Source organism: Malassezia japonica, chromosome 1, assembly GCF_029542785.1.
Source record: "Malassezia japonica chromosome 1, complete sequence".
Taxonomy (NCBI): domain Eukaryota; kingdom Fungi; phylum Basidiomycota; class Malasseziomycetes; order Malasseziales; family Malasseziaceae; genus Malassezia; species Malassezia japonica.
Genome location: NC_083370.1, coordinates 1281983 through 1304616, shown reverse-complemented (window position 1 = coordinate 1304616; position 22634 = coordinate 1281983). Strand labels below are relative to the sequence as shown.

The window sequence follows — 22634 nt, the reverse complement described above, 5'->3', positions numbered from 1 at the left end:
TATTTTACTAAGCATATATAACAAGATTCAGAGATCGTAGCGAGGCTCGAGGCGTTTACGCCTTGGTCGCCTCTGGGTTACGACGCATTTTGAGCCTGCGAGCAGGCCAACCGCCATACACAGCCCAAGACTCGGTAATTTCACCCGAAGCCACCAGGGTGTGCTCCAAAAGCATGGACTGCGGCTCCATGCTGGCACCCGACAAGAGACGGCTACCGGTGCGCATGGCACAACCATCACCAATGCGCAGACGGTTGAGACTGAATTGACCACGCGAGTTGATATGAGCAACCACCGAGCAGTCATCCAGCGACACGCGGTCGCCCATCGTAACCAAATCAGGCTCTGTGAGCTGCAGCGAAGGCTTGCCGCCCGCCCAGATAGCACAGTCCTTACCGATGCGAGCGCCGAGCGCACGGAGATACCACACCACATAGGCAGTGCCAGACAGGTTTTGGAAAATGTGACCACCGAATCCTTGCATAGCGGGGCGCTGCATGAGCAAATGCGTCTGCCAGCGCTGACAGTAGCTGCTCATGTCCCAGTTGTAACGACCCTCGCGACGACGTCCAATAATCAACCACTTTGTACCGACCACCCATCCGAGCGAGATCAATGCCTGACAAGGCAGAATCACGACGAAGAAGATGCAGATAGCAAGGTAGATGAAGGCAGGGCGGTACCAGTGGTCGGCAAAGAGCCAGTAGGACCGGTCCGAGTAAGCCTTGAAAATCTCGTTGATCGCGACAATCGTGGCAGCGAAACCACCAGCCCAGTAGGCAGCCGTAATCGCCATAATCAGGACGTGCAGAGCGACAATCATCAGGTAGGGCATCACAAAGTAGTTGGCCTGGCGCTTGTAGTACGCACGACCGAACGGCGTGATAGTGCTGTCCTCGTTCAGGTCATCCTCTTCCGAGGCCTGCGACTTGCCGAAGCTGACCGCCTCACCGTTCTTCTGGCCCATCCACACCGAGCGCTCCTCGTAGTTACCACCACGGCGCGACAGCGCACCCGAGCCCATAACACAGCGGCGGCCGACCGTAGTACCCGGCAGGATCACGACACGGTCCGCAATCATGGCACCGCGGCCAATGCGCACTGGGTCGAAGCTGATCGAGTCCGAAGTGAAGATCTCCGAACGCGAACCGAACACGACGTCATCGCCAACCTCCAACAGCTCGGGGTCGGGGCAGTAGATACCAGAACCAGGCCAGTAGACACGCTTGCCGATCCGGGCACCCATAGCACGGTACACGACCGAGACCATTTCGTAATGGGTACCGATGATCTGGAAGGCCTGGTTCAGCTTGCGCTGGTTCAGCAGCTGGTCCGTCATCCAGCGGCGGAAGAGCGCGATCTGCGATGCGTTGCGCATAGAGCCAGCACGGTTGAATCCGAGGATGCGCTTGATCAGAATACCGCAAACAAGGTTGACAAGGGGCGGCAGAATCTTGCGGATAACACGGGCGAGGAAATGGTAACCGATACGAGTGGGGTACGCGTACCAAGCAATCACACTCTCCAGACTGTCCTGGTTCGTGAAGTTGAAGGGCTGCAGAAGCAGGAGAATCAGGGCAGCAAACCAAGGAACGTAAGAGATGATGAAGACCAAAATCACAAGCGGGTAACCGAAGAAGAGCTTCAACAGGAAGTTCGGCTGAGGCGTCGCCGTGCGGTTGTAAGCCGCATACGAGTCGGGCGCGGGGGCCTCGTGCGAAGAAGCCTGCGGACCCCACACCGTACCGTCGGCCAAGCGCGCACCCGGCGAAATCTGGGTGTAGGTGTTCACCACACAGTCACGACCAATGACAATTGGCTCGAGGCGGAAGTAGCCATCACGCTCAACACAGAAACCACGGATACGGCAGCGATCAATCGAGGCGCGGTCGTGGACCGTAATCAGATCGTGCTCGTAAATCTTGGCCTGCGAGTCGATCTTGACACCAGATCCAATCGACATACCCAGCAGACGGTAGTACATCTGCTCGAGCCAGGGCGTGATAGCAAACACACCGCGACCGCTAGTACGCAGCGACTGGTTCACAATCCACCACCGGAGGTGATAATTGCTCCACATCGGGTAGCGACCGGGGCGGTAACGACCAATGACAATCCACTTGAAGGCGATGGCGGCGGTAGGGCAAATGATACGACTGCTCAGACGGGCGATGATAATCGACGAGAGCAGGGCACCAAGACGCTGCCAAGGCGAGTCCTCAATGTAGAATGCAAAGAAGGCAAGGCCGTGGATAATCACCGTCCAAGTCCAGGCGGCCTTCAGAGGGTAAAAGAAGAGGAAGGGAATCGCCTGCACAAAGAGCACGAATGGATGCGTCGAGCTGCGGCCCTTGTAACCGTGCGAAGAGAAAGCGGGGTCGTCGTTAACAGAGTAGTTGTGCGCCAGGTTGTACGAAGACTGCAAGCCCGTACCCTTTTCGTCCAGCTGGTAAAAGTCGTGCTCCTCCTCGGCGCCGCCCATGCCACGCTGCTCGTCAATGAGCGCGGCCATGCTCGAGACGGTCGAGTTCACAAAGAGCGACGACACCTCGAGGTTGACATCAGTCTCCTTGCGGATCAGGAAAATCAGGCGACCAAGCAGCAGACTGTTACCACCGAGCAGGAAGAAGTCGCTCTCGTCGGTGATCGAGCCCGAGTCGAGATCGAGAAGCTTGGCGATAATGTCACGCACCAGAATCGAGGTTTGCGACATGCTCGCGGCATTCTGCTCACGCACGATGCTCTCCATAGCCTGGAAGTCGTATTGACCGTTGGTCTTGATCAGGGGCTGACGGAAGACGTGGAGCGGGTTTGGCACCACGTAACCGTGCAGAATCTGGCCAAGCGCACGGTCAATGTCGGCCGCATCGAATCCAGCGTCCTCCTGGACCTGGATGAAGGCCATCGGCGCACGGTCGCGCTGCTGGACAACGGCAGCGTCCAAGACACCCGGAATGCGGTAGCAGGCACGCTGAACGGCACGCACATCGACCGTGATGCGCGAGCAGGGAATCGGACGCGAGAGCGGCGTCTCCTTGCTCGGCGTCTTGGCCTCAAAGTGGCGGTCCAGCGCCGGGACATCGTCAGAGAGAGGACCGATGCCAAGACGCGAGCCGAGCTTGATACGCAGGGGCTTACCGGCCTGGTTCTTGGGCACATCATCCATGTACACAATCGCAAACGGCCATTTGGAAGGGTGCAGGTGGCTGCGCAGCGAGTTTTGCAGCTCCGAGAGACCAATGCGCGGCTGGTTGGGCTGCGAGACAATCACAACACCAATCGTCTCCTGGAGCACCTTGTGGTCCACCGAGAAAGCGAGCGTCTGCTTGACGCGGTCCTTGCAAGCCTGCATAATGGCCTCCTCAACCTCAAAGGGCGACACAACCTCACCACCCTTGTTGATAATCTCCTTCGAACGACCGGTGATGTACAGGTAGCCGTCCTGGTCCATGTGACCACAGTCACCACTGTCGAACCAGCCCTCGGACGAAAAGACCGAAGTGTCCATTTGCGTCACGCCGTCCACCGTGACCTCGTAACCGTCAAAGGTGGGGAGACCGCGGACGCTAATGTTACCCGTCTTACCGACGGGAAGCTCCTTCTCGATATCAAGAGGGTCACGGATGCTGAGGTGGGGACCACAAGCAATACCAGAGCAACCAGGGCGGTCCAGCTGGTAGGTAACAGGCGGCGAGGCGATGGGCATACACTCCGTCATACCGTACGAGGGAAGTACTGTACAGTTGAACGTCGCACGGAGCTCGTTGGCGAGCGAGGGCAGCAGACCACCGGCAGCGTTACAAATCATGCGGATCTTGAGCTGCTGCGAAGGCACCACCTCGGCGGGCTTCGACGCAAGAATGGCGTGGTGCATGGTGGGCGCGGCATAGTACCACGTCGCACCCAACTGCATAGCGAGCGTCCACCAGGCGTTCGCATCGAAACCACTGCAGAGAATCGTAGAACCGCCCGAAATGACGGGGGCCCACAGGTTACGAACGATACCACCAACGTGGAAGAGGGGCATCATGTTCATGTTCACCTGTTCCGAGTGCAAGTTCCAGCTCTGCATGACACAAGCAGCCCCGACAATAAGGTGGCGCAGCGTGTAGGGCACGACCTTCTTCGTACCCGAAGTACCCGAGGTGTGCAGCACCAGACACTGGTTCTGCAGTGAGTTGGGCCTCGGGGGGCCCTGGTTGCGGCTACCCGGCACTTCCTGCGCGAGGGTCGAAATATCAAAGAGACCCGCCGGGCCCGAAGGGCGGCCATCCACAAAGTAGATCTCAAGGCCGTGCTGGTAGTAGAGCTGCTCGAGCTCGAGGCGCTCGGCAGCCTCGCGCGTCGCAACAACAGCGCGGGCACCAAGGCGCAGCGCATCGTCGCGAAGCTCCTCAGCCGTGCAGCTAGCGTTGACGGGGGCACAGTTATAGTACGCAGCAACTGCCAAGAGCGCCAGTGCATTTTCGGGACCGGTCGGCAACGCCATCATGATACGGTCATTGGCTTGGAGCGGCTTCGAACGGCCTGTTGTGGGGAGCGTGAAAGTTTCCACAAACTGCTTCAGCATGCGGTGCGTCAAGGGCGGGCGCGCCAGGTCAGGCGAAATCAACGCGCGCTTGTTCGTCGACGGCAGGCAGTCGATCAACGTCTGAAACTTGCCATTGTCTGTGATATGATAGGCAAGGTAGTCACCTAGCGAGACACCTGCCGCCGCCGGCGGCAGGTCCATCACATAGGACAGAGGAGAATCCATTACTTCCTCTCCGTAGCACGGAACACCTCCGTGGTCTTGTCCTGGTGGTGAAGGAACGGGACGAACTTCAAGAAAAGGTCGTGCCCTAGGGATATGTACCCTGTGGCTATGCGATTGTTTGCTCGGCGGCTCCGAGTACCCACACAGGTGCTATCCTGAGTTACTTTCGGCCGAACCTGCCCGCCGATATGCCCGTTTTGGGCGGCGGAGACCTAAATTTAGCTAAGGGATTGCAGAGGCCTTGAGTGATCGGCAATGGGCCAATCACATGCCCACAATCGATCGTGCTGTCATTGTACGCAGCGCGATAAATCTATGCAGGGGCGTTGGATGCGCGCGCGAGGCAGAAAAAAAATAAGCTCTGCCTAACTGATAAAACGGAAAAGAATACTCTTACGTCAACGCCGTGCAAAAGGCGTAGTTCGGTCGGTTGGCCTTACCGTTGATAACCCAAACGGTACGCCTACAGGCTGAAATTTGAATCTCGGAAAAGATAATGTCCTACAGAGTGTCATAGACAAGCGCCGTCATACTATGCCATCGGGGAATCTAAAACACAGATGTACTTCTTATTTAGTGGCTGGTCAGGGACCAGTTGTCCAGGGGCACGTTCTTCGGCGTGGCCTTATCCGCGTCCGTGAGGGAGCTGTACTGCGGCTGCCAGACGACCTGCAGGTTCGTGTCCTGGTTCTGGGGCAGGTCGATCGACAGGACCGTTACCTCGTCATCGATAATCTCCGCGGGGATCTGAGAGCCCTGCTTTTGGATCACGCCCGCATCAAAGGTGTCCTGCTGCGGCACGTTGTTCTTGCCGTAGAGGTAGTTAGGCGAGTCGTTGGAGTACGCAGGGTTCGACGCAAACGTCACCGACTGGGGCTGGAGGATGGTAGCCACCATCGTCACCTCCTTGGGCAGCTTCTGCGTGCCGCTCGTACCCGCGTTGGGGTTGATCACCTTGGAGATCTTCATGGTGGCCGTGCGCTTGTCCTGCGACAGGGACACCGTGGCGTTGGTTTGCACGCGCCACTGCACCGGCTTGTTCTGTGCCTTGATCTCGTCCTGCACCAGGATCTGGCGACGGCCGTTCAGGAAGCGGATACCGCGGCGGACCGCGTTGGCGGCCGCCGAGTAGCAGGTGCTCAGGTCGGTAATGAAGTAGGCAATGTCGTTCTTGCCGGGCGTGTAGTCCAGCGTGCCGTCCTGCTTCGCGCCGCTCGACTCGAGCTTGTTGACCGGCTTGCAGCTCGAGACCTGGTTCTGGTTGCCGATCACGAGCGTGTTCTGGCCCTGTGAACCCTTGCGGAAGTACTTCCAGCGGTCCGAGTCGTCCGTCTCCTTCGAGAAGTAGTTCTTGGACAGGTAGTTGTCGCTACCGTACTCGCCCGCCCAGCGCGTGCCGAGCGCGTCGATGACAAAGTCACCCGCGTCCAGGTCGCCGTGCGTCTGGTGGCCCGTCGCGTTAGAAGCCTTGATCGCGACATAGTTGCCGGTCAGGTCGGTCCACGAGCTGCGCATCGACGCCCAGCTGCCCTTGGAGTTGTCAAAGAACTTGTCGAGCGCGAGGCCGTTCCAGAACGCACCCTTGGTCGCCGGGTCGTACCAGAACATGCTGAGCGGGTCCGACGCCGCGTCCGCGCGGTCGCGCTGGAAGAGGGCGTAGCGGGGGTTGTTCGACTTCTGCGCGTACAGGAACATTTGGTTGGCGGTCGTCGCAAACTTGTTCGGACCGTTGTCGCCGTAGGCAAACATACCCGCGTTGCCGGTCACGTACATGTGGAAGTCACCCGTCTTGTACCAGTTCTTGTTCTGGTCCATAAGGCCCTGGTCGTTACCCGTCGCCGTCTCGAGCGCAGAGAGAAGACGCGCCTGGGCGTTCGTGCCAAAGTACCAGTAGTTGGGTGTCTCGCTCCAGGTGCCGTCCTCGTACACACCGCGCATGCAGTTCGACTTGACGTTCGGCAGCGCCTTTTGCAGGATCTGGCCAACCGAGTCGGCGTCCGCGCCCTGCGCGTCGCCCTGGATGGCGAGCGCGGCAAAGATCAGACCGCCGTTGCTCACACAGTTCCAGTTACCGTTACCACTGTCCTTGTTCGACCACCACGCCTGGTTGGTGTTGTACAGCTGCAGACCGGGGTTGATGCCGTAGGTGACGATCCAGTCGATGATGTTGGCACGCTCCTCGTTCGTCCACGCGTCGTACATCCAGTCAAAGGCAAATGCGTACGCAGCCGACATCTCAGCCGTGTCCAAAAAGTGCTGGGGGTCCCAGCGCGTGCTCGCGTCGCCAAACGGCTGCGAGGTATTGCCCGCGGCCGTCTTGAGCTCCTCCATGGCGCGCTTGCTCCACTTCTTGTCGCCAGTGAGACGGTACACATAGGCCCACGCCTTGATGCGCTGCTGCACAATGCGCGCCACGTCGAGAATACCCGAGAGGTCGAGACCACCGTCAACGTCGTACGTCACCGGCTTCTGGTCGGCAAACGCCGACGCGTTCTGGAAGATGGTAGCGTTCCACGCAGTGAGGTAAGCATCGTTGTGGATCTTGGAGGGCAGGCAGTCCCACTGGTACTGCGGGGCAATCAGACGAGGGTGGTTGGGACGCAGGTTGTTGACGTTGCCGGTCGACTTCCACGGGTCCTCCGAGCAGTTACCCACCGAGCCGCTCACCGACGGCGCGCCCGTGTTGGCATCCGACGTAAACACGGGGTTGCTGTACACATCAGTACCAGTGTAGCCGAGCTTGTCGCCCTTGCCGCTCTCAGCGGCCTTGTTGGCCGCGTCGGTGACGTCCTTGGGGAACGCGGGCGACAGGTTGTTCTGCGGAGATCCGAGACCAACACCGCTCGCCGACGACTTGCCGCCGCCGCCGCCGCCGCCGTCGTTCTTGGCCGCACGGCTACCGAGCACACCACCCAACACCGCCGCGAGAATCACACAAATGGCGATGATGGCCAGCAGGAGCCACAGCCACCACTTGGACTTCTTCTTGGGCTGCTGCTGCGAGGCGGGCAGGCCGGCGTACGCCGAGCTCTTCTCGCCCTGGCCAGACGCCAAGTGCGTACGCGAGCCGGCCGCAGCGGCGTTCTGGCCAGCAGCCGGGGCGTAGTTCGCCCTGGTCGACTGCGCAGGCTGCTGCGAGGAGTACACCACCGAGTTGTCCTCAAACGTGCTACGCGGCTGCGCGCTCTCCGACGCGCCCTGCGTGTAGCCGTACTGCTGAGCCGTGTGGCTCGGCGAGGACTGGTAGGTCGTCGCCGTCTGCGGCGCGTGCTGGGCGCGGTCGTAGTACTCGCCCGGCTGCTCACCGGTCACCGCGTAGTTTGCCATAGCCGAACGCTCGGGGTTGTAGGTGCCGTGCTGACGGGGAAAGTTCGCCTGCGAGTACCCATAGCCCGGCTCGTTGGGGTTTTCGTAACGCGTCATGGCGTTGGACGAGGTCGTGTCATACTGCACGTACCTGCCCGAGGGCTGTGTTTGCGCGTACTGAGCATAGGCATCCTGTCCCTGGCCCAGGTAGGGCCCCTGATTTGCGCGACTCATGGAGGACGTGGAGCTGAGGGAGTGACACAAGCAAGCTGCACGGAATTCAAGCGCACTGTACCACGCGGACTACCGCGCCCTCGACAAATGAAACGAAGCAGCGGCAGGTTCTATCGTGCCAATCGCGCATACTGCGCGCCTGCGACAGGGCCGCTTCGCTGCACAGCCTCGATCCAACTCTACCCACGCGTTTCTTCGCGTTAAAAAATAGCGCAATAGCCAATCAGGACCCTGCCCTGATTTCCTGGTTTCCTCCGAATCGGCCGACACGCCCCCCTTTTGGCACGCGGCACGCTGTGCGGCGCGCGTGCAAACCAGTCAAGTGGCCCTAGCGCGATGCTCGTGCGGCTATGGCGTATTAACTATCTTTCCGCTGGAACAAACGCCGTTTCCCATCGGGCGGCGGCGCCGAAACGTGAATGTGGTTGGGGGGCGGGCGTTCCACAAACTTCTCATCCACAGCGTAGATGGCCCGGAAGCCCATGTCCGCAAAAGTATTCTCGTCTTTGGAGAGGTGCACATCGGGCTGATTCCCGTGGCCTTTGTCGTGGTACCAGTGCGAGCACGTGTTGATCGTCTTTAGCCAGTGATCGCCCGAATCCTCGTCATTCTCATAGACGTCCACGTAGCTGCCACGCTGGAGCGGCGTGCCTTGCGCAGAGGGCGCTTGCTGGTCCGACTCAAAGTGCTGCTTGCGGTACTCGGACGCGGATACGGGTCCGTCCATGCTGCCGTAGCTGCGGCCACGCAAGAGGTCGCCGAGCGTCGCGCGCATGCGGGGGTCGAGCATCAGCATACGCGACAGGGCCGGGCGCGCCGCGATGGGCAGCAGCCGGAACAGGCTGTCGGCCGCACGCGGCTGAGGGTCCTCGGAGGGCGACGCAGGCGAGTGGTCGGCGTCGTTGCCGTGTGCGGCGCGGCCTTGGCCGCCGCCATCGGCATTCGGCGTACCACTCGCGGATGCGTCGGGCGATGCGGCGCGCGACGCAGGGCGCGACGGGAGGTCGACGTCTGTCTCGTCCGGCATGGTCATGGCGCGCTGCGGCGTCGAAGGGCCGCGCTTCACTGGCGCCGCTTCGCTGTGGCCGGTCTCGCCAGCGTTGCGCCGCTCCGTCGTGGTGATGGGCGTCACGGGGTTCGAGTCGGAGCCACCGACCAGGTAGCCTGCCTCCACTGCCGTGGGAATGCGCGGTGCGCCGTCGCTCGTGAACGAGCGGAACATTTCGCTGTTTTCCACATTGTCGAGCAGCGAGCTGATGCAACTGTCGTTTGCCGCGGCTTCCTCCGAGCTCGACAAGTCCGGGCCCGGCGCGTCGCTCGTCTGGCACAGCTCGGGGTGCGCCGAGACAAAGATCTGGAAGCTCGAGTCGACTTCGGGGTCGGGCAACTTCCACGGGAAGCGCCGCATGCTCATACAGATGTAGATGATGGCCAAGCTCCAGACATCCGTGAGGCGCGCGTCGTACGTCTGCTGTGACAAGACTTCGGGCGCGAGGTAAGGGTCCGAGCCGACAATGCCGCTCGCAAGCACCTTGCTCTTACCGGGCGACTGAAAGACGGTGGCCGTGCCGAAGTCGATGATCTTGACAATCCCGTCGCTGGTCATGACACAGTTATCGATCTTGAGATCACGGTGCGCCAGGCCGAGGCCGTGCAAGTAGTCAACACCGTCGACGATCTGGCGAAAGACACAGTTCGTCTCATTGTATCCCATCTTGCCGCTCATGACCACAGCAAAGAGCTCATTAGGGGCATACTCCATCACTTCGTAGTAGTGCCCATTGTCACTGATGATGTCCAGCGTCTTGATAATGTTGATATGGTGCAGCGTGCTTCCGACGCAGAACTCAGCGGTGACCTTCTTGATGTACTCCTTCTCGGGCTCGTCCTGTCGCCGCTCACGGAACTCTTTCACGGCAAACACAGCATGATCCTTGGAGCGCTTGATGATACGCACCGTACCGCCTGCACCCGTACCGAGCGTCCGGCCCCATCGCCCGTACTTTTTGCTGATGCCTGCATTGCTGATGGCCCACGGCGGCGAGTCGGTGCCACGCACGCTATTCCGCGACACCGAATCGTTGCGCTGCCGCGCTTTGTCGCGGGCATTCCGATCGCCTTTAGGTGCCTGTTTGTCACGCGCGTTGGAGTGCCCAATATGGTTATGGAGGAAGCGGCGTAGATCATTCAAAGGGTGCGAAAAGTGATCGCTCTTCTTCCGTGTCGCCTGCTTGGGCGTTGCGGTACCGTCGGACCCCAGATCGTCGTGTACCGAGCCCGACGGGGTATCGTTCCCTGATCGCGTGAAGAAGCTGCCGAGGCCGCGGTGGCGCGGGGCCGGTGCATTCGAAGTCTCGGGGGCTGCCGGCGCCGGCGGCGCCTGTGTATTCAGCGCGGCAGGCTGGAGCGGAGGCGCAGCATGGCTTTCGGTGCTCGAGGCGCCACTGTGCAACGTGTCTGTGTCAGAATAGCGACGTACTCTCTTGGTGGTCCGAGTGGAATGAGCTTGCGAGCGAGGCGGACTGCGATGACCCTGTGAACAGGTCGCTGTCCACCTGCAGAGCCGGCGCAGGGCGCGGCTCAGCTTCTTGCGTTCCCGACATTGTCGAAAAGCTCACAAGACAGGTAGATTACACACAAGCGCAATTGTAAAACAACGACTTTATGCCCAGTTGTGCCCAGCCACAGCACAATGAGTCAACGGCCTGGTCGGTGATGCCTGTGCGCCCGCGGGAGGCGCTTGGCAGCGGTTGGGCAAAATCTGTCCCTCCACGCAGGCCAACAAGGCTCCCCGGGCGGGGACAGCCTCCACAACCCCCCGATTCAGGGCAGGACTGGGTGAAGCGAACTGAATCGAACTACTGCGCATTCTATGTATTATGCGTGCTTGGCGCTGAGCCTCCAGAAGCCAAGGGTCTGGAAGAGGACGGCAAGGACGAGGCACATGAAGCCGGCGAACAGCTTGATGTATTCGATCACCTCCTTCGAGTAGGGAATGATGAAGTGCGTCACCTGCTGCACCGCATACAGGTCGACCTGGCGGGCGATGTACAGCTTGCCGTCGGAGCCCTTGGAGAGATCGAGCAAGACGACGAGTCTGTGTGAGCTTAAGTTTGTAGACGTACTCGACCGTCGGCGCGTAGAAGTGGCGGATAGGCGAAAGCCTCCAGCGCAGCTGCTGCGTGACGCGCACAAACAGGCGGTTGGTCTCCTGGTCGAAACCTGCGGTGAGCCGAGCGCTACGCACCGATATCGTGGACCTTGATCAGCGTGTCGAGGAACATGATGCGCAGCCATTGGTAGATCGGAAGCACACCCGTGTCGCGCGACTAGGTCAGTCATTTCGCGCAACGTACGCCAGGATACGAGCTCACGGCACACAGAGGGTGGTCAAACGAGGCATCGTTCGTAAAGTAGCGCTGCAGAACATCGCGCTGCGAGTCGGCATTCTTGGCCGAGCACAGGCCTTCCACAACGCCAGTGATTTCTTTGCGCGGGTTCTCCATGATAGACAAAAAGTGGCGACCGATGCACCCAAAATCCCTAGACCCACGCACGGACGCACGCGGGCAACCGGATCAGGACGGCGGCCCAATTTTGGCACGTGCGTGCCCTAAGTGCTGTTTCGTAAGCCGGAACTCCTCGGCATTGTTGCGCGCAGAGGGCCGGTGGAAACACGCCAATTGCAGGGCCTACCGGGTAGTGTGGGGCTGGCCATGCGCGAAGCTTGGCAAAATTGCAAGTGTCGGCTATCGCACCTGTTTCCTTCTCCCAAGGCACGCGCTTGGCAGAGTCCGGATGAGTGCTCGGTACCATACTGTCCCAGCAATTCGCATTTCCGCATCCTCGCTCCGTAAGCCGATTGCAACTGTTGCCCAAGCTATGCGCGCTTCTTCGACCATGACCAAGCCTACTGGCGAGCAGCCCAAGCAGATGTACGCTGGCCAGTCTTCGCTGCCCCTCCTCCCCGTTCCCGCGCTGGAGGAGACGCTGAAGAAGTACCTGCGCACCACGCTGCCCCTGCACAAGAACGCCGAATCGGAGGCGCGCACTAGCCAGGCGGTCGAATCCGCGCTCAAGGGCAAGGACGCCGCCCTGATGCAGAAGCTGCAGGACCGTCTTGTGCACCGCGCCACGGCCGAGGGCCGCGAGAGCTGGCTCTACGACTGGTGGCTGTCGGGTGCGTACATGTCCCCGCGCGACCCCCTGGTGCCGTTCGTGAGCTACTTCTTCATGCACCGCGCCGACCCCAAGGTGAAGGACTACGTGACGCGTAGTGCGCACATCCTCAAGGCCATCATGGCCTTCCGCAAGATGGTCGTGGATGAGACCCTTGCTCCCGAAAAGACCAAGACCGGCTTCATGTGCATGGCCGGCTACAAGTACCTTTTCAACTCGTGCCGCATTCCCCAGGAGACGGAGGATGTGACCGAGGTGTTCGACCCCGCGAAGAACAACCACGTCACCATCATGCGCAACGGCCACTTCTTCGAGCTGCAGCTGGTCAACCCCGTGACTGGCAAGGAGCTCAGCGTGCCCGAGATCGAGGTGCAGCTCGACAAGATCGTGAGCGACCCCCGCGCCCAGCAGCCGGCCGCGTCGCCGATCGGTGTGCTTTCGTCCGACTCGCGCGACAACTGGGCCAAGGCGCGCCAGGCGCTCATCTCGGGCCCCAACGGCGAGGTGAACAAGAAGTCTCTCGAGCGCATCGAGAGCTCGATCATCGTGCTCTGCCTCGACGACCAAAAGCCCATCTCCATGGAGGAGCGCGGCTGGGGCATCTGGACCGGCCAAGACCGCAACCGTTTCTACGACAAGCAGCAGTTCGTGGTCGCAGCCAACGGCACGTCGGGCTACATCGGCGAGCACTCGATGCTCGACGGCACCCAAACGCTCCGTATGAACAACTTTGTCCTCAACTCGCTCGAGCAGGGCAAGATCAACCTCGAGGGCGAGGCCTCTGGTGCGGTTCTCGAGGACCCCGTCTTCCTCGAGTTTGCGCAGGACGCCAACTCGGAGAAGGCTGTGAAGGAGTCGCAGCAGCGCTTTGCTGAGCTCATGGGCAAGCACGCCATGGCCGCACTCGACTTCCAGGGCTACGGCAAGGGCGCGATCAAGCAGTACAAGTGCTCGCCCGACGCCTGGGTGCAGATGGCCTTCCAGCTCGCCTTCTACCGCCTGTTTGGCCGCGTGTGCGCCACCTACGAGGCGGCGCAGACCCGCAAGTTCAAGCTCGGCCGTACCGAGACCATCCGCTCGTGCAGCGTCGAGAGCAAGGCCTTTGTCGAGGCGATGGAGAACACGAGCGCTTCGGACGCCGAGCGCCTGAAGGCGTTCCAAACCGCCGCCGCGCAGCACATCAAGTACGCCAAGGAATGCTCCGACGCGCACGGTGTGGACCGCCACCTGCTTGGTCTCAAGAAGCTGATCCAGCAGGGCGAGGAATTCCCTGCCATCTTCCAGGACCCGATCAACGCCGAGAGCGGCACCTGGATCCTCAGCACCTCGCAGATGTCGACCGACGTGTTCGACGGCTGGGGCTTCGGTGAGGTGACCCCCAAGGGCTTCGGTGTTGCCTACGGCATCAAGGAGAACTCGCTCTCTTTCACACTGGTCTGCCTCAAGGAGGAGCACAACCCTGTGCGCATGACCGAATACCTCAACCGCGCGCTGCTCGACATCCGCGACATGCACGACCGCACTGCGCAGAAGCCCAAGATGTAGAGCGCCATAGGCTACGATACGCGCCTCCATTAGACCCTGTCCGTGCGGTTTTTTTCTCCCAGCCATGTGGGACGTGGTGCAGGAGTTGTATTTCGTGCTCGTCGAGCCGATTCTGCTCTACTTTGGCCTTGCGTCGCTTGGGTTTGGTGATCCGACGTATGGCCGCGAAAATCTCCCGTACTCGCCGCAGGAGCGCGCCGCCGTTTACGAGAACCCAGAGGTGAAGGTGACGCGCCGCCGTGTCTACTTGCACCAGGGCAAGCCGGTGCTCGATGTGTCGATTCCTGATAATGTGCGCGTGCTTCCATGTGTGCTGTCTGGAAAGCGTGTCACTGCATGGATCAACTACTACATCTGGGAGATGCCCAATGCGCCGGGCCGCGACAAGGGTACGTCTCTTTGCTAACGCAGTGAACGCGGACGTGTATCTCGTGCACGGCATCAACGACTACTCGGTAGGTCGTCTTTCTAACCCAGGGCAAAGTCTCGCCGCAAGGTGTCGGTTTTATGCTCTCTGGCTTCCGCGTGATTGCGCTCGATATGCCGAGCTTTGGACGCTCCTCGGGTCTGCATTCGTACCTGTACACCATGCGCTGGAATGTGGACGCGCTGGACGCGGTCATGTACCACGTCCGTACCTTTGATGAGGCGGAGAACCTGCCGAATCTCGCGACTCGCAAGCGCTTTGCGCAGGGCAGCTCTATGGGCGGATTCACCGTGCTATACCATTGTGCGTTGCATCCCCCTGTTGCGACCAAGGCACAGGGCGGCCCCGAGACGCACGACCGTCTTGCGCTGGACGGTATCGCGGTGAGTGCACCCATGCTCCGCATCGCACCCGAGTCGCGCCCGAACATGTTTGTCGAGATGGTCGGCCGCCTGATCTCGCTCGTCGCCGGCCGCCTGCCGCTAGCCCGCGCGATCAAGGGCAACGTGTCGGACGACCCCAAGGTCGAGTTCTACGCGCGCCAGGATCCCCAGGTCTACCATGGACTGGTCCGCGTCGATACCGGCCTGGCTATCATTGCCGGCATTGACCACCTGAACGAGATCGTGTCTCGGATCCGGTGCCCGGTCGCGATCCACCACGGCTCGCACGACCGTGTGACGAGTCCCGAAGGCTCGCGCGTCTTTTTCGACAAGCTCGACGTGCAGCCGAAGAAGCTGCGCATCTGGCCTGGCATCGAGCATGGTACGTACTCTTGCTGACCCAGCCATGCTCAAGAGCACGCCAGAGATGAGCGTCAAGGACTTGGAGCGTCGCAACGCGCTCGTCGAAGACATGGTACGCTGCCCCCCCTTTTCTGACACAGGCCTCGTGGTTCATCGACCTTACGCAGCATGCATAGATTCCTATTGAATTACGGCTCCAGGCGCTTGGGGTCACGAGGGAACATGCTCGTGCGACGAATGTTGTTCAGGCCGAGGTAGAGCATGAGCACACGCTCCAGACCGATACCACCACCCGCGTGCGGCGGCGCACCGAGGCGGAAAGCATCGACGTACGACTTCATTGCCGACACGGGGATGTTGGCGGCGGCGAGGCGCTCCTCGAGGTACTTGGCGTCGTGCACACGCTGCGCACCCGAGAGAATCTCCTGGCCACGCATGAAGAAGTCATACGAGTTCGAGTAGCGGTTGTCGCTCGGGTCGGGCATCGTGTAGAACGGCCGGATGTCGAGCGGGAACTTGTCGAGCATGTAAAAGTCCGTCTTGTACTTGTCGCGGACCAGCTTGCCGAGCGCGCGCTCCGTCTCGGTGCTCAGGTCGTCGAGGTCCGCGACCTCGTAGCCCGCGTCACGGAGCATCTGGATGGCCTCCTTAAAGTGCAGGCACACCGGCGCCTCGGGCACGAGGAAGTCATCCGCAGGGAACTGGCGGCGGACCGTCGCGATCTCGGCGCCGTAGCGCTTGGGCAGCTCCTTGAAGATGAACATAAAGAGCTGGTTGAGCAGGTCCGAGACCTCGTGGTAGTGCTCCTGGAAAGCCATCTCCAAATCGAGACCGGTGAACTCGGTCATGTGGCGGTTCGTGTTGCTGTCTTCCGCACGGAACACGGGGCCAATCTCGTAGACACGACCAAAGTCGGCAGAGATGGCCATCTGCTTGCCGAGCTGGGGGCTCTGCGCAAGGAAGGCGTTGCCCTTGAAGTAGCCCACCTTGAACACCGACGCACCGCTCTCGGTTGCGGCACCCTGCAGCTTGGGCGTGTGGATCTCAATGAAGCCGTTGTTGTCCAGGAACTCGCGGAAGAGGCGGCACACACCGTGGTTAAGGCGGAAGATGGCCTGGTTCGTCGGCGTGCGCAGATCCAGCACACGGTTGTCCAGACGCGTGTCGAGCGCGATCGGGGGAAGGGGGCGCGCCGTCTCCTGGCTCGCCTCAATTTCGGCGTCGGAGCGCGTCGCGTCGTCGACGTAGAAGGGGATCTGGCCTTCCCACGTCACGGGCACGACAATGTGAATGCGCGAGATCTTGATCTCGGCGTCCTTCACGGTGACCGACGAGGACTCGATCGGCTTGGGCACCTTGCTGATCGTACCCTCGACCTGTACGATCGACTCGGGGGTAATTGCGGCTGCCCACTTGGTCATCTGGCGCGAAACCTTTTCAGGGGCCATGGCGAGCGTCGCCTGAACACAGTTCAGGTTCTGGCGGAACGTCAAAAACACAAGCTTGGCCGAGGGCGCACGGCTGGTCTGCAACCGCGCCTGCAGGGTGATCTGCTGGCCGTCCTTGTCGGGGTGGATATCCTCAATGGCAAAGAGCTGCGTGTTGGTGCGCTCCTGCGACTGGTTCATCGGGAGCGTGCCGTAGTTTTCCGTAGCAAAGTCGACCTCGGCAGCCTGACGCGCGGCCTGCTCGGCGGCGAGACGCTCGGCCTTCTCGGCCTTGATGCGCTCTTTCTCGGCCTTCTCGGCGCGCTTGCGCTTTTGCTTGTCCGAAAGCGGGGTGCCGTCAGGGCTGCGGTCAGCAAGGGGAAACGTACTTCAGTTCTTCCTGGGAATCACCCTGGGTGGCGGCGGCAGGCACCTGCTCCGCAGGAGCGGCGGCTGCCTCGGTCGTCGGCTGCTGTGCGTCACTCGACATGGTTGCGATCAACGAACGGACGTGCGCAGGGGGGTGGAGATGACTCAGGCTGACTAACGATTCTTCTAGAACTACAACTCACGTGATGAATTCGCAACGCAAAGCTTCAAATACAGCGCGGGGCGGCCGTCCGTCTTGTCCCTTACCGTCATCGTTTTCAGTCGGACCTGTACGTACCTTGCCGCTATTGGGGTGCAATACTAACACTCTTAGGATTGAAAATGAGAGCGAAGTGGAGGAAGAAGCGTATGCGCCGTCTTCGCCGTAAGCGCAGAAAGATGCGTGCTCGCTCGAAGTAAGCGACTCGGCCAAATGTGATTCTCTTGATGTAAGGTCAGTGCTCGTGTCTCTGCACGGGTGCTAGCTTTGCGATAGACCGCAAGGCCTGCATTGCAGACAATTGCATTGCATCCAAAACGGTTGCCCGGCCTCAAGGTGTGGCCACAAAAAAAGTGCCTAAGACGTCGAGACCGTTTGTAGTTCGACCGAGGTCCCTTGGCTTCTACAACTGTACTTGAAATGTATTTAGGCCGAAAGGCCATCACCACAATCTTTAGTGTGTGCGAAACTAGAACTTCTCGTTGGCTGGGCGCAGGTCCAGCTCCAACGTCCAAGTGCTGGGGTGCTGCTGAGCGAGGAAGAGCCACGACTTTGCCATCTGGTCGGTGACGAGGACCTGGAGTTAGTGTGCCTGCCACCTACATTGCCATCGAGGAAGCGCTCGTCGGTGGGCTTGCCAAAGAAGGCAAGCGCCGTCTTGCTCTCGATCAGACCATCGACAATGACATGTGCGACGTGCACATTCTTCGGGCCGTACTCGCGCGCAATGGACTGGGTCAGGCAGGAGACGTACTTGGCACATGTTGCGCAATGCACCCTCTGTTGTGTCAGTTTCCTCAGAGGACGTACTCGCTGCGGCAAAGGGCACGAACCCTTCGCGGCCACGAATGCTGCTTGTGGCGCCCGTGACCAGAAGCGAGCCGCCTTGGCCATGCTCCTCCATCTTGCGCAGGGTCAGCTGTGCAAAGGTAAAGAAGGCGAAACTGTGTCAGGCTCAGTACATACACGCTCGCCTCGATGCTGTCTTTGAGCTGCTCCATAGTGACTTTTAGGAACTCGCCACGCTTGCGGATACTGCCATTGTAAGCACACGTTCCAATGAAGCGGTCCGGCCACGTTGCCTGGATATCTGCGATGGACTGGTGGATCGTTTGCTGCTGGAGCATGTCACACGAAAACGCACGCGACAGGGGCGTGTCGTCGGAGGGCGACTCTCCGTCGCGCTTCAGGCGCTCGCGCGCGAGCTTGTCGAGCTGTGGTGAGATCGTTTTGTTTTTTTTGGACATACATCGCTAGCATACCCGTCGAGGCGCGACTTGGTACGCGACAGGATCGCCGTAGCGTATCCCTGAGCAGCAAACACACTGGCAATACTCAAACCCAAGCCAGGCCCGACCTACGTAAGCTGTCCCAACGTACGCCGAGTACCACGACAATATGCTTGTCACGCGGAGGGCCATGAAGCTTTCCTGCACCAAGCGGGTCGACAGGTGCGTGTGGCTCTTTTGTCGTCTTCAACCGTTCGGGATTGCTCATGGTGTTAACCTGGAGGCCCGTTCGCAATCTCCGCTTCCTCCGTTGTGGAGGTGCACCGCGAGGGGGTTCGGACACCGCGTTGGGCAATACAGCAACAGTCTACGGAAAGGGGAGGTAGTACAGAGGTATGCGGGACAAGGATTAGTACTCCTCCTCCTCGTAGGCAACCTCCTCCTCGTACTGCTCGTCTTCGTAATCACCTTCGAGCACCTCGTCGTCGTCGATCGTTGCGGCCTCGTACTGCTCGTACTCGGCAATGAGGTCGAGCAGGTTCGATTCAGCCTCGGTAAACTCCATTTCGTCCATACCCTCGCCGGTGTACCAGTGCAAGAAGGCCTTGCGGCGGAACATGGCACTGAACTGGCTGTGAGTACGCTTGAAGAGCTCCTGGATCGCGGTGGTGTTGCCAATGAACGTAGCGCTGAGCTTGACGTTCGGAGGGGGAACGTCGCACAGCGACGTCTGCACGTTCTGGGGGATCCACTCCACGAAGCCGTTCGCGGACTTGACCTGCACGTTGTGCATCTCGGCCTCTACCTCGCGGCTCGAGATCTTGCCGCGGAAGATGGCCGCGACGGTGAGGTACTTGCCGGCGCGGGGGTCAATCGCAGCCATGTTGTTGCGCGAGCTGAAGCCCTGCTGAACAAGCTCAGGGACGTTCAGAGCCTGGTACGCCTGCGATGCGGACGCAACCAGCGGTGCGTAGCCACACGTGAAGAAGTGCAGACGGGGGAACGGAATCATGTTCACACCGAGCTTGCGGAGGTCCGAGTTGAGCTGGCCAGGGAAGCGCAGCGTGGTCGAGCTGCCCGACATGGCGTAGGAAATGAGCGTGTTCAGATCCTCGTACTTGGGCGACTGCGTGCGCAGCGTGCGCTGGCAGATATCGTACAGAGCCTCGTTGTCCATGCAGAACGACAAGTCGGCATTCTCGACGAGCTGGTGGAACGAGAGCGTGGCGTTGTACGGCTCCACGACGGTATCCGAGACCTTGGGCGAGGGAAGCACCGACCAGGTAGCAAGCATACGGTCAGGGTACTCCTCGCGCAGCTTGCTGAGCAGGTTGGTACCGAGACCTGAACCCGTGCCACCACCCAGCGAGTGCACCAGCTGGAAGCCCTGGAAAAAGTCCGCACGCTCGGTCTCCTTGCGCGCAACCTCGAGCACAGAGTCCATTAGCTCGGCACCCTCGGTGTAGTAACCCTTCGAGAAGTTGTTACCAGCACCCGACTCGCCGTGCACATAGTTGTCGGGACGGAAGAGCTGGCCCATCGGACCGGACTTGAGGTGGTCAATCGTGCCCGGCTCCAGGTCGACATTGACGGAGCGAGGAACATACTTGCCCTCCTGGCTCGACTCGTCAAAGAACACATTAATACGCGACAGCTGCAGATCGGGGTCCTGGCCGACGTATTGCTGTTGTCAGAGGGGTATACACGTACGCCTTCGTTGTTCAGACCGTGTTCCTTCAAGATAGTCTCCCAGAAAGCATTGGCGATTTGGTTGCCGGCCTGACCGACAGAGAAAGTAATAAGCTCCCGCATTGCAAACTGTTGCAATACAACGCTCCGCGGTGGCTCGACTGGTTAATCAACGCGTGTTGTACTCGGACCGCTGGGCATGTGCTGGGCTGCCACGTGGTCCGCGTCGCTTAGTCAGCGTACAGGGAGCACGCCGAGGCTAGCATGGCCCACCTGGGGCGAGCAGAGTAGGAAGGCGACAAGCAGCGTGGATTGGACTGCGGGTACCGCTGTATACAAGGATCCTCGCTAGGAGGAAAGGAAGAATGAATACAAAAGGAGCGCCGGAGGCGGAAGAGGAAATGTCATCCTAGAGCACGTCGTGACATCAGATGCTTGTCATTGATAGACGTCCATTTGGCGGCCTATTGCTATGCTGTGAGCCACAGATGTATCTATACTCGTATTGCTACCCATGCGCCAATTTTTTCAGCATATCGGCGCGCCAGCGTTGGTACCGCTCCGCATTTTGTACATGGCCCTGTGCAGCACTGAGCCACTGTAGGGTCCCAAGGACTGCCATATTGAGCTCCATAGCATCCCGCGACTGCGTGCTAGTCATCCCTGGCCGCGCGCGCGGCGGCCGCAAAGCACGTGCGAGCTGCTCCAGCTGCCGCTGTGCCGCGCCGAGGTCGCATTGCAGGATCATGCACCCTGCGTGGGTATACTGCCATAGGAGCGCTTCCTTCTTTTTGTCCTCGCCTTCGCCAGACGCGTCGGTCGCGCAGTATAGGGCCAATGCCTTGGCTGCCTCGTCAACGGCATGACGTTCTTCCGGCGTCAAGGAGGGCAGCGGCGCATTGGCATCGCGGTCTGCACGTAGCACCTCTTCTAGATTTGCATGCGGGAAGTGCGGTGCGCCCAGTGCCCCCAGGACGACGCGGTGCACGACGTCGCGCCGAAATAGCGGCGAGTTCACCGCCGGCGCCGCCATCAAAAAAGGGCGAATTGTGGAGGAGGGGTGTTCGTTGCGCTGCCTAATCAATGCCTACGGCCCAGACCTCGACGCCCATGACTTGAAACTTGCCCGTCTCTGGTATGGGTGCTTCGTTAATAAACCCGCTAAGGAGGTCGCCTGTCGGCACCTCTTTCGAGTCTGTCGCGTGTACGGCATCCGACTCGATCGAGTTGCAAAGCACCTCATTATTAAACGCAGGGCACTTGGCCGACAGGCCGCGGTCCAAGGTATCGTCCACCCAGAGTCCATAGCGCCCGTCACCGCCGCCGACGGAGAGAAAGTTGGATTCGGACAGGACAACATAGTCATTACGCCCTGTCCACCGGAACACCTCGATGGCCTTGTCCGGATGCAAATCGTGCTCGTCCGACCCGTCCCCGCCCGCCTCGGACGGCGGGCAAGGGAGGCGCCGGTGTACCGTCTTCCACAAGAAGCACTCTCCGTTTCCATAGTAATGCGAAGCCACCTTGAGCGGCTCGTTGATGAATGCGCCAAATACATTGCCGTTTGCGTCCGTGACCGCCAAGACAAGCCCTGCATCCGACAGCGCGACGCCGCTGCCCACATGCCGGATGCCGGGGTCCGACGCGCCGCCGAGCGCTGCCTCCTGTGCAGCCTGGCTCGAACCCCGGAGCCACGCCTCGCCACCGACCGGCGTGCGTCGGTACCTGGGGTCCATGGCGCGTGCTACCTTGTCGTACAGCGTTGCGAGGCTGCTGCCATCCTGGTCCAGGGAATAGAGCAGCCGCCACGTCTTGCCGAGGCGCAGGCGGCGCGGCAGGGACGCCTGGATGCGCGCCGCGTGCCATGTATCGCACACCGCATCGGTGTCGTCGCGGCGGCCCATGAGCGATACTGGGATCGGTTTCAGCTCGCGCTTCCGCTCCTCTGCGCCGCTCAGCGACCAGGACCCCGTATTCCAGCGCCGCGAGGCGCTCGCGTCAAAGCCGGGTGCGCCGGCGATCGGCGCATCCATCGTATGGGCGCGGCGCACGACCGATGGCCGCCGCTCGCGCGCATGCGGCTCCTCGTCGACCAGGTTGCGCAGGTCGGCCATGGCACGAATGGATGACAGCTTGTTCCACAGGCTCCCAGACCAGTGGGAAGCATGCGACGTGCTCGCTTCTGGCTCGGGCGGCGGCTCTTGCATCGCAACCGGCTCTGCGACGAGCGACAGGCCCGGATCGACGGCCGCAGCCATGGCGACCGACTCCTCCTGCCGGTCGGCCTGCTTCTGCCGCTCTGCGTCGAGTTTACGCTCCACCTCACGGAGGTCCAGGACCCTGTGCTGTCGCGGCTCGGGCAGCTCGGTGACCTCGACCTGGCTTGCTTGCGGCTCGAGCGAGTGCTGCCACGCCGGCTCGACGTGTATGTTCCCGGTATCCTCGTCGGCCGTCACAAACTCGCCAAACGACTCGTTCCGCGCATGCCGCCGTTGCGAGCTCATAGC

General features: G+C 60.6%; 10 protein-coding genes across 10 annotated transcripts; 2 read left to right on the top strand and 8 right to left on the bottom strand.

Annotated features, from left to right (window-relative positions):
• Positions 1-55: 55 nt before the first annotated feature.
• Positions 56-4732, bottom strand: MJAP1_000721 (putative NRPS-like protein biosynthetic cluster; the record flags this gene model as incomplete). The annotated part of the gene is made up of 2 exons (XM_060264688.1): positions 56-95; positions 120-4732. The coding sequence occupies 2 exons, from the start codon at positions 4730-4732 to the stop codon at positions 56-58; spliced, it is 4653 nt and encodes a 1550-aa protein (XP_060120671.1).
• A 597-nt stretch (positions 4733-5329) lies between these two features.
• Positions 5330-8296, bottom strand: MJAP1_000720 (uncharacterized protein; the record flags this gene model as incomplete). Its single annotated transcript, XM_060264687.1, has 2 exons — positions 5330-8213; positions 8241-8296. The coding sequence occupies 2 exons, from the start codon at positions 8294-8296 to the stop codon at positions 5330-5332; spliced, it is 2940 nt and encodes a 979-aa protein (XP_060120670.1).
• A 358-nt stretch (positions 8297-8654) lies between these two features.
• MJAP1_000719 (uncharacterized protein) lies at positions 8655-10899 on the bottom strand (the record flags this gene model as incomplete). Its single annotated transcript, XM_060264686.1, has 2 exons — positions 8655-10753; positions 10776-10899. The coding sequence occupies 2 exons, from the start codon at positions 10897-10899 to the stop codon at positions 8655-8657; spliced, it is 2223 nt and encodes a 740-aa protein (XP_060120669.1).
• Positions 10900-11173: 274 nt separating this feature from the next.
• On the bottom strand, positions 11174-11802 carry MJAP1_000718 (uncharacterized protein; the record flags this gene model as incomplete). The annotated part of the gene is made up of 4 exons (XM_060264685.1): positions 11174-11393; positions 11422-11518; positions 11544-11625; positions 11653-11802. The coding sequence occupies 4 exons, from the start codon at positions 11800-11802 to the stop codon at positions 11174-11176; spliced, it is 549 nt and encodes a 182-aa protein (XP_060120668.1).
• A 394-nt stretch (positions 11803-12196) lies between these two features.
• CAT2 (carnitine O-acetyltransferase) lies at positions 12197-14020 on the top strand (the record flags this gene model as incomplete). The annotated part of the gene is made up of 1 exon (XM_060264684.1): positions 12197-14020. The coding sequence occupies one exon, from the start codon at positions 12197-12199 to the stop codon at positions 14018-14020; it is 1824 nt and encodes a 607-aa protein (XP_060120667.1).
• A 64-nt stretch (positions 14021-14084) lies between these two features.
• MJAP1_000716 (acylglycerol lipase) lies at positions 14085-15369 on the top strand (the record flags this gene model as incomplete). The annotated part of the gene is made up of 5 exons (XM_060264683.1): positions 14085-14409; positions 14432-14475; positions 14498-15212; positions 15235-15305; positions 15334-15369. 5 exons carry the CDS (start codon positions 14085-14087, stop codon positions 15367-15369), a joined length of 1191 nt encoding a protein of 396 aa, XP_060120666.1.
• Positions 15370-15381: 12 nt separating this feature from the next.
• On the bottom strand, positions 15382-17110 carry MJAP1_000715 (aspartate--tRNA ligase; the record flags this gene model as incomplete). The annotated part of the gene is made up of 2 exons (XM_060264682.1): positions 15382-16984; positions 17010-17110. The coding sequence occupies 2 exons, from the start codon at positions 17108-17110 to the stop codon at positions 15382-15384; spliced, it is 1704 nt and encodes a 567-aa protein (XP_060120665.1).
• Positions 17111-17678: 568 nt separating this feature from the next.
• MJAP1_000714 (uncharacterized protein) lies at positions 17679-18706 on the bottom strand (the record flags this gene model as incomplete). The annotated part of the gene is made up of 5 exons (XM_060264681.1): positions 17679-17786; positions 17813-17941; positions 18039-18153; positions 18176-18423; positions 18590-18706. 5 exons carry the CDS (start codon positions 18704-18706, stop codon positions 17679-17681), a joined length of 717 nt encoding a protein of 238 aa, XP_060120664.1.
• A 141-nt stretch (positions 18707-18847) lies between these two features.
• On the bottom strand, positions 18848-21160 carry MJAP1_000713 (uncharacterized protein; the record flags this gene model as incomplete). Its single annotated transcript, XM_060264680.1, has 4 exons — positions 18848-20122; positions 20149-20217; positions 20371-20444; positions 20821-21160. The coding sequence occupies 4 exons, from the start codon at positions 21158-21160 to the stop codon at positions 18848-18850; spliced, it is 1758 nt and encodes a 585-aa protein (XP_060120663.1).
• Positions 21161-21203: 43 nt separating this feature from the next.
• OXR1 (oxidation resistance protein 1) lies at positions 21204-22631 on the bottom strand (the record flags this gene model as incomplete). The annotated part of the gene is made up of 1 exon (XM_060264679.1): positions 21204-22631. One exon carries the CDS (start codon positions 22629-22631, stop codon positions 21204-21206), a length of 1428 nt encoding a protein of 475 aa, XP_060120662.1.
• Positions 22632-22634: the final 3 nt, after the last annotated feature.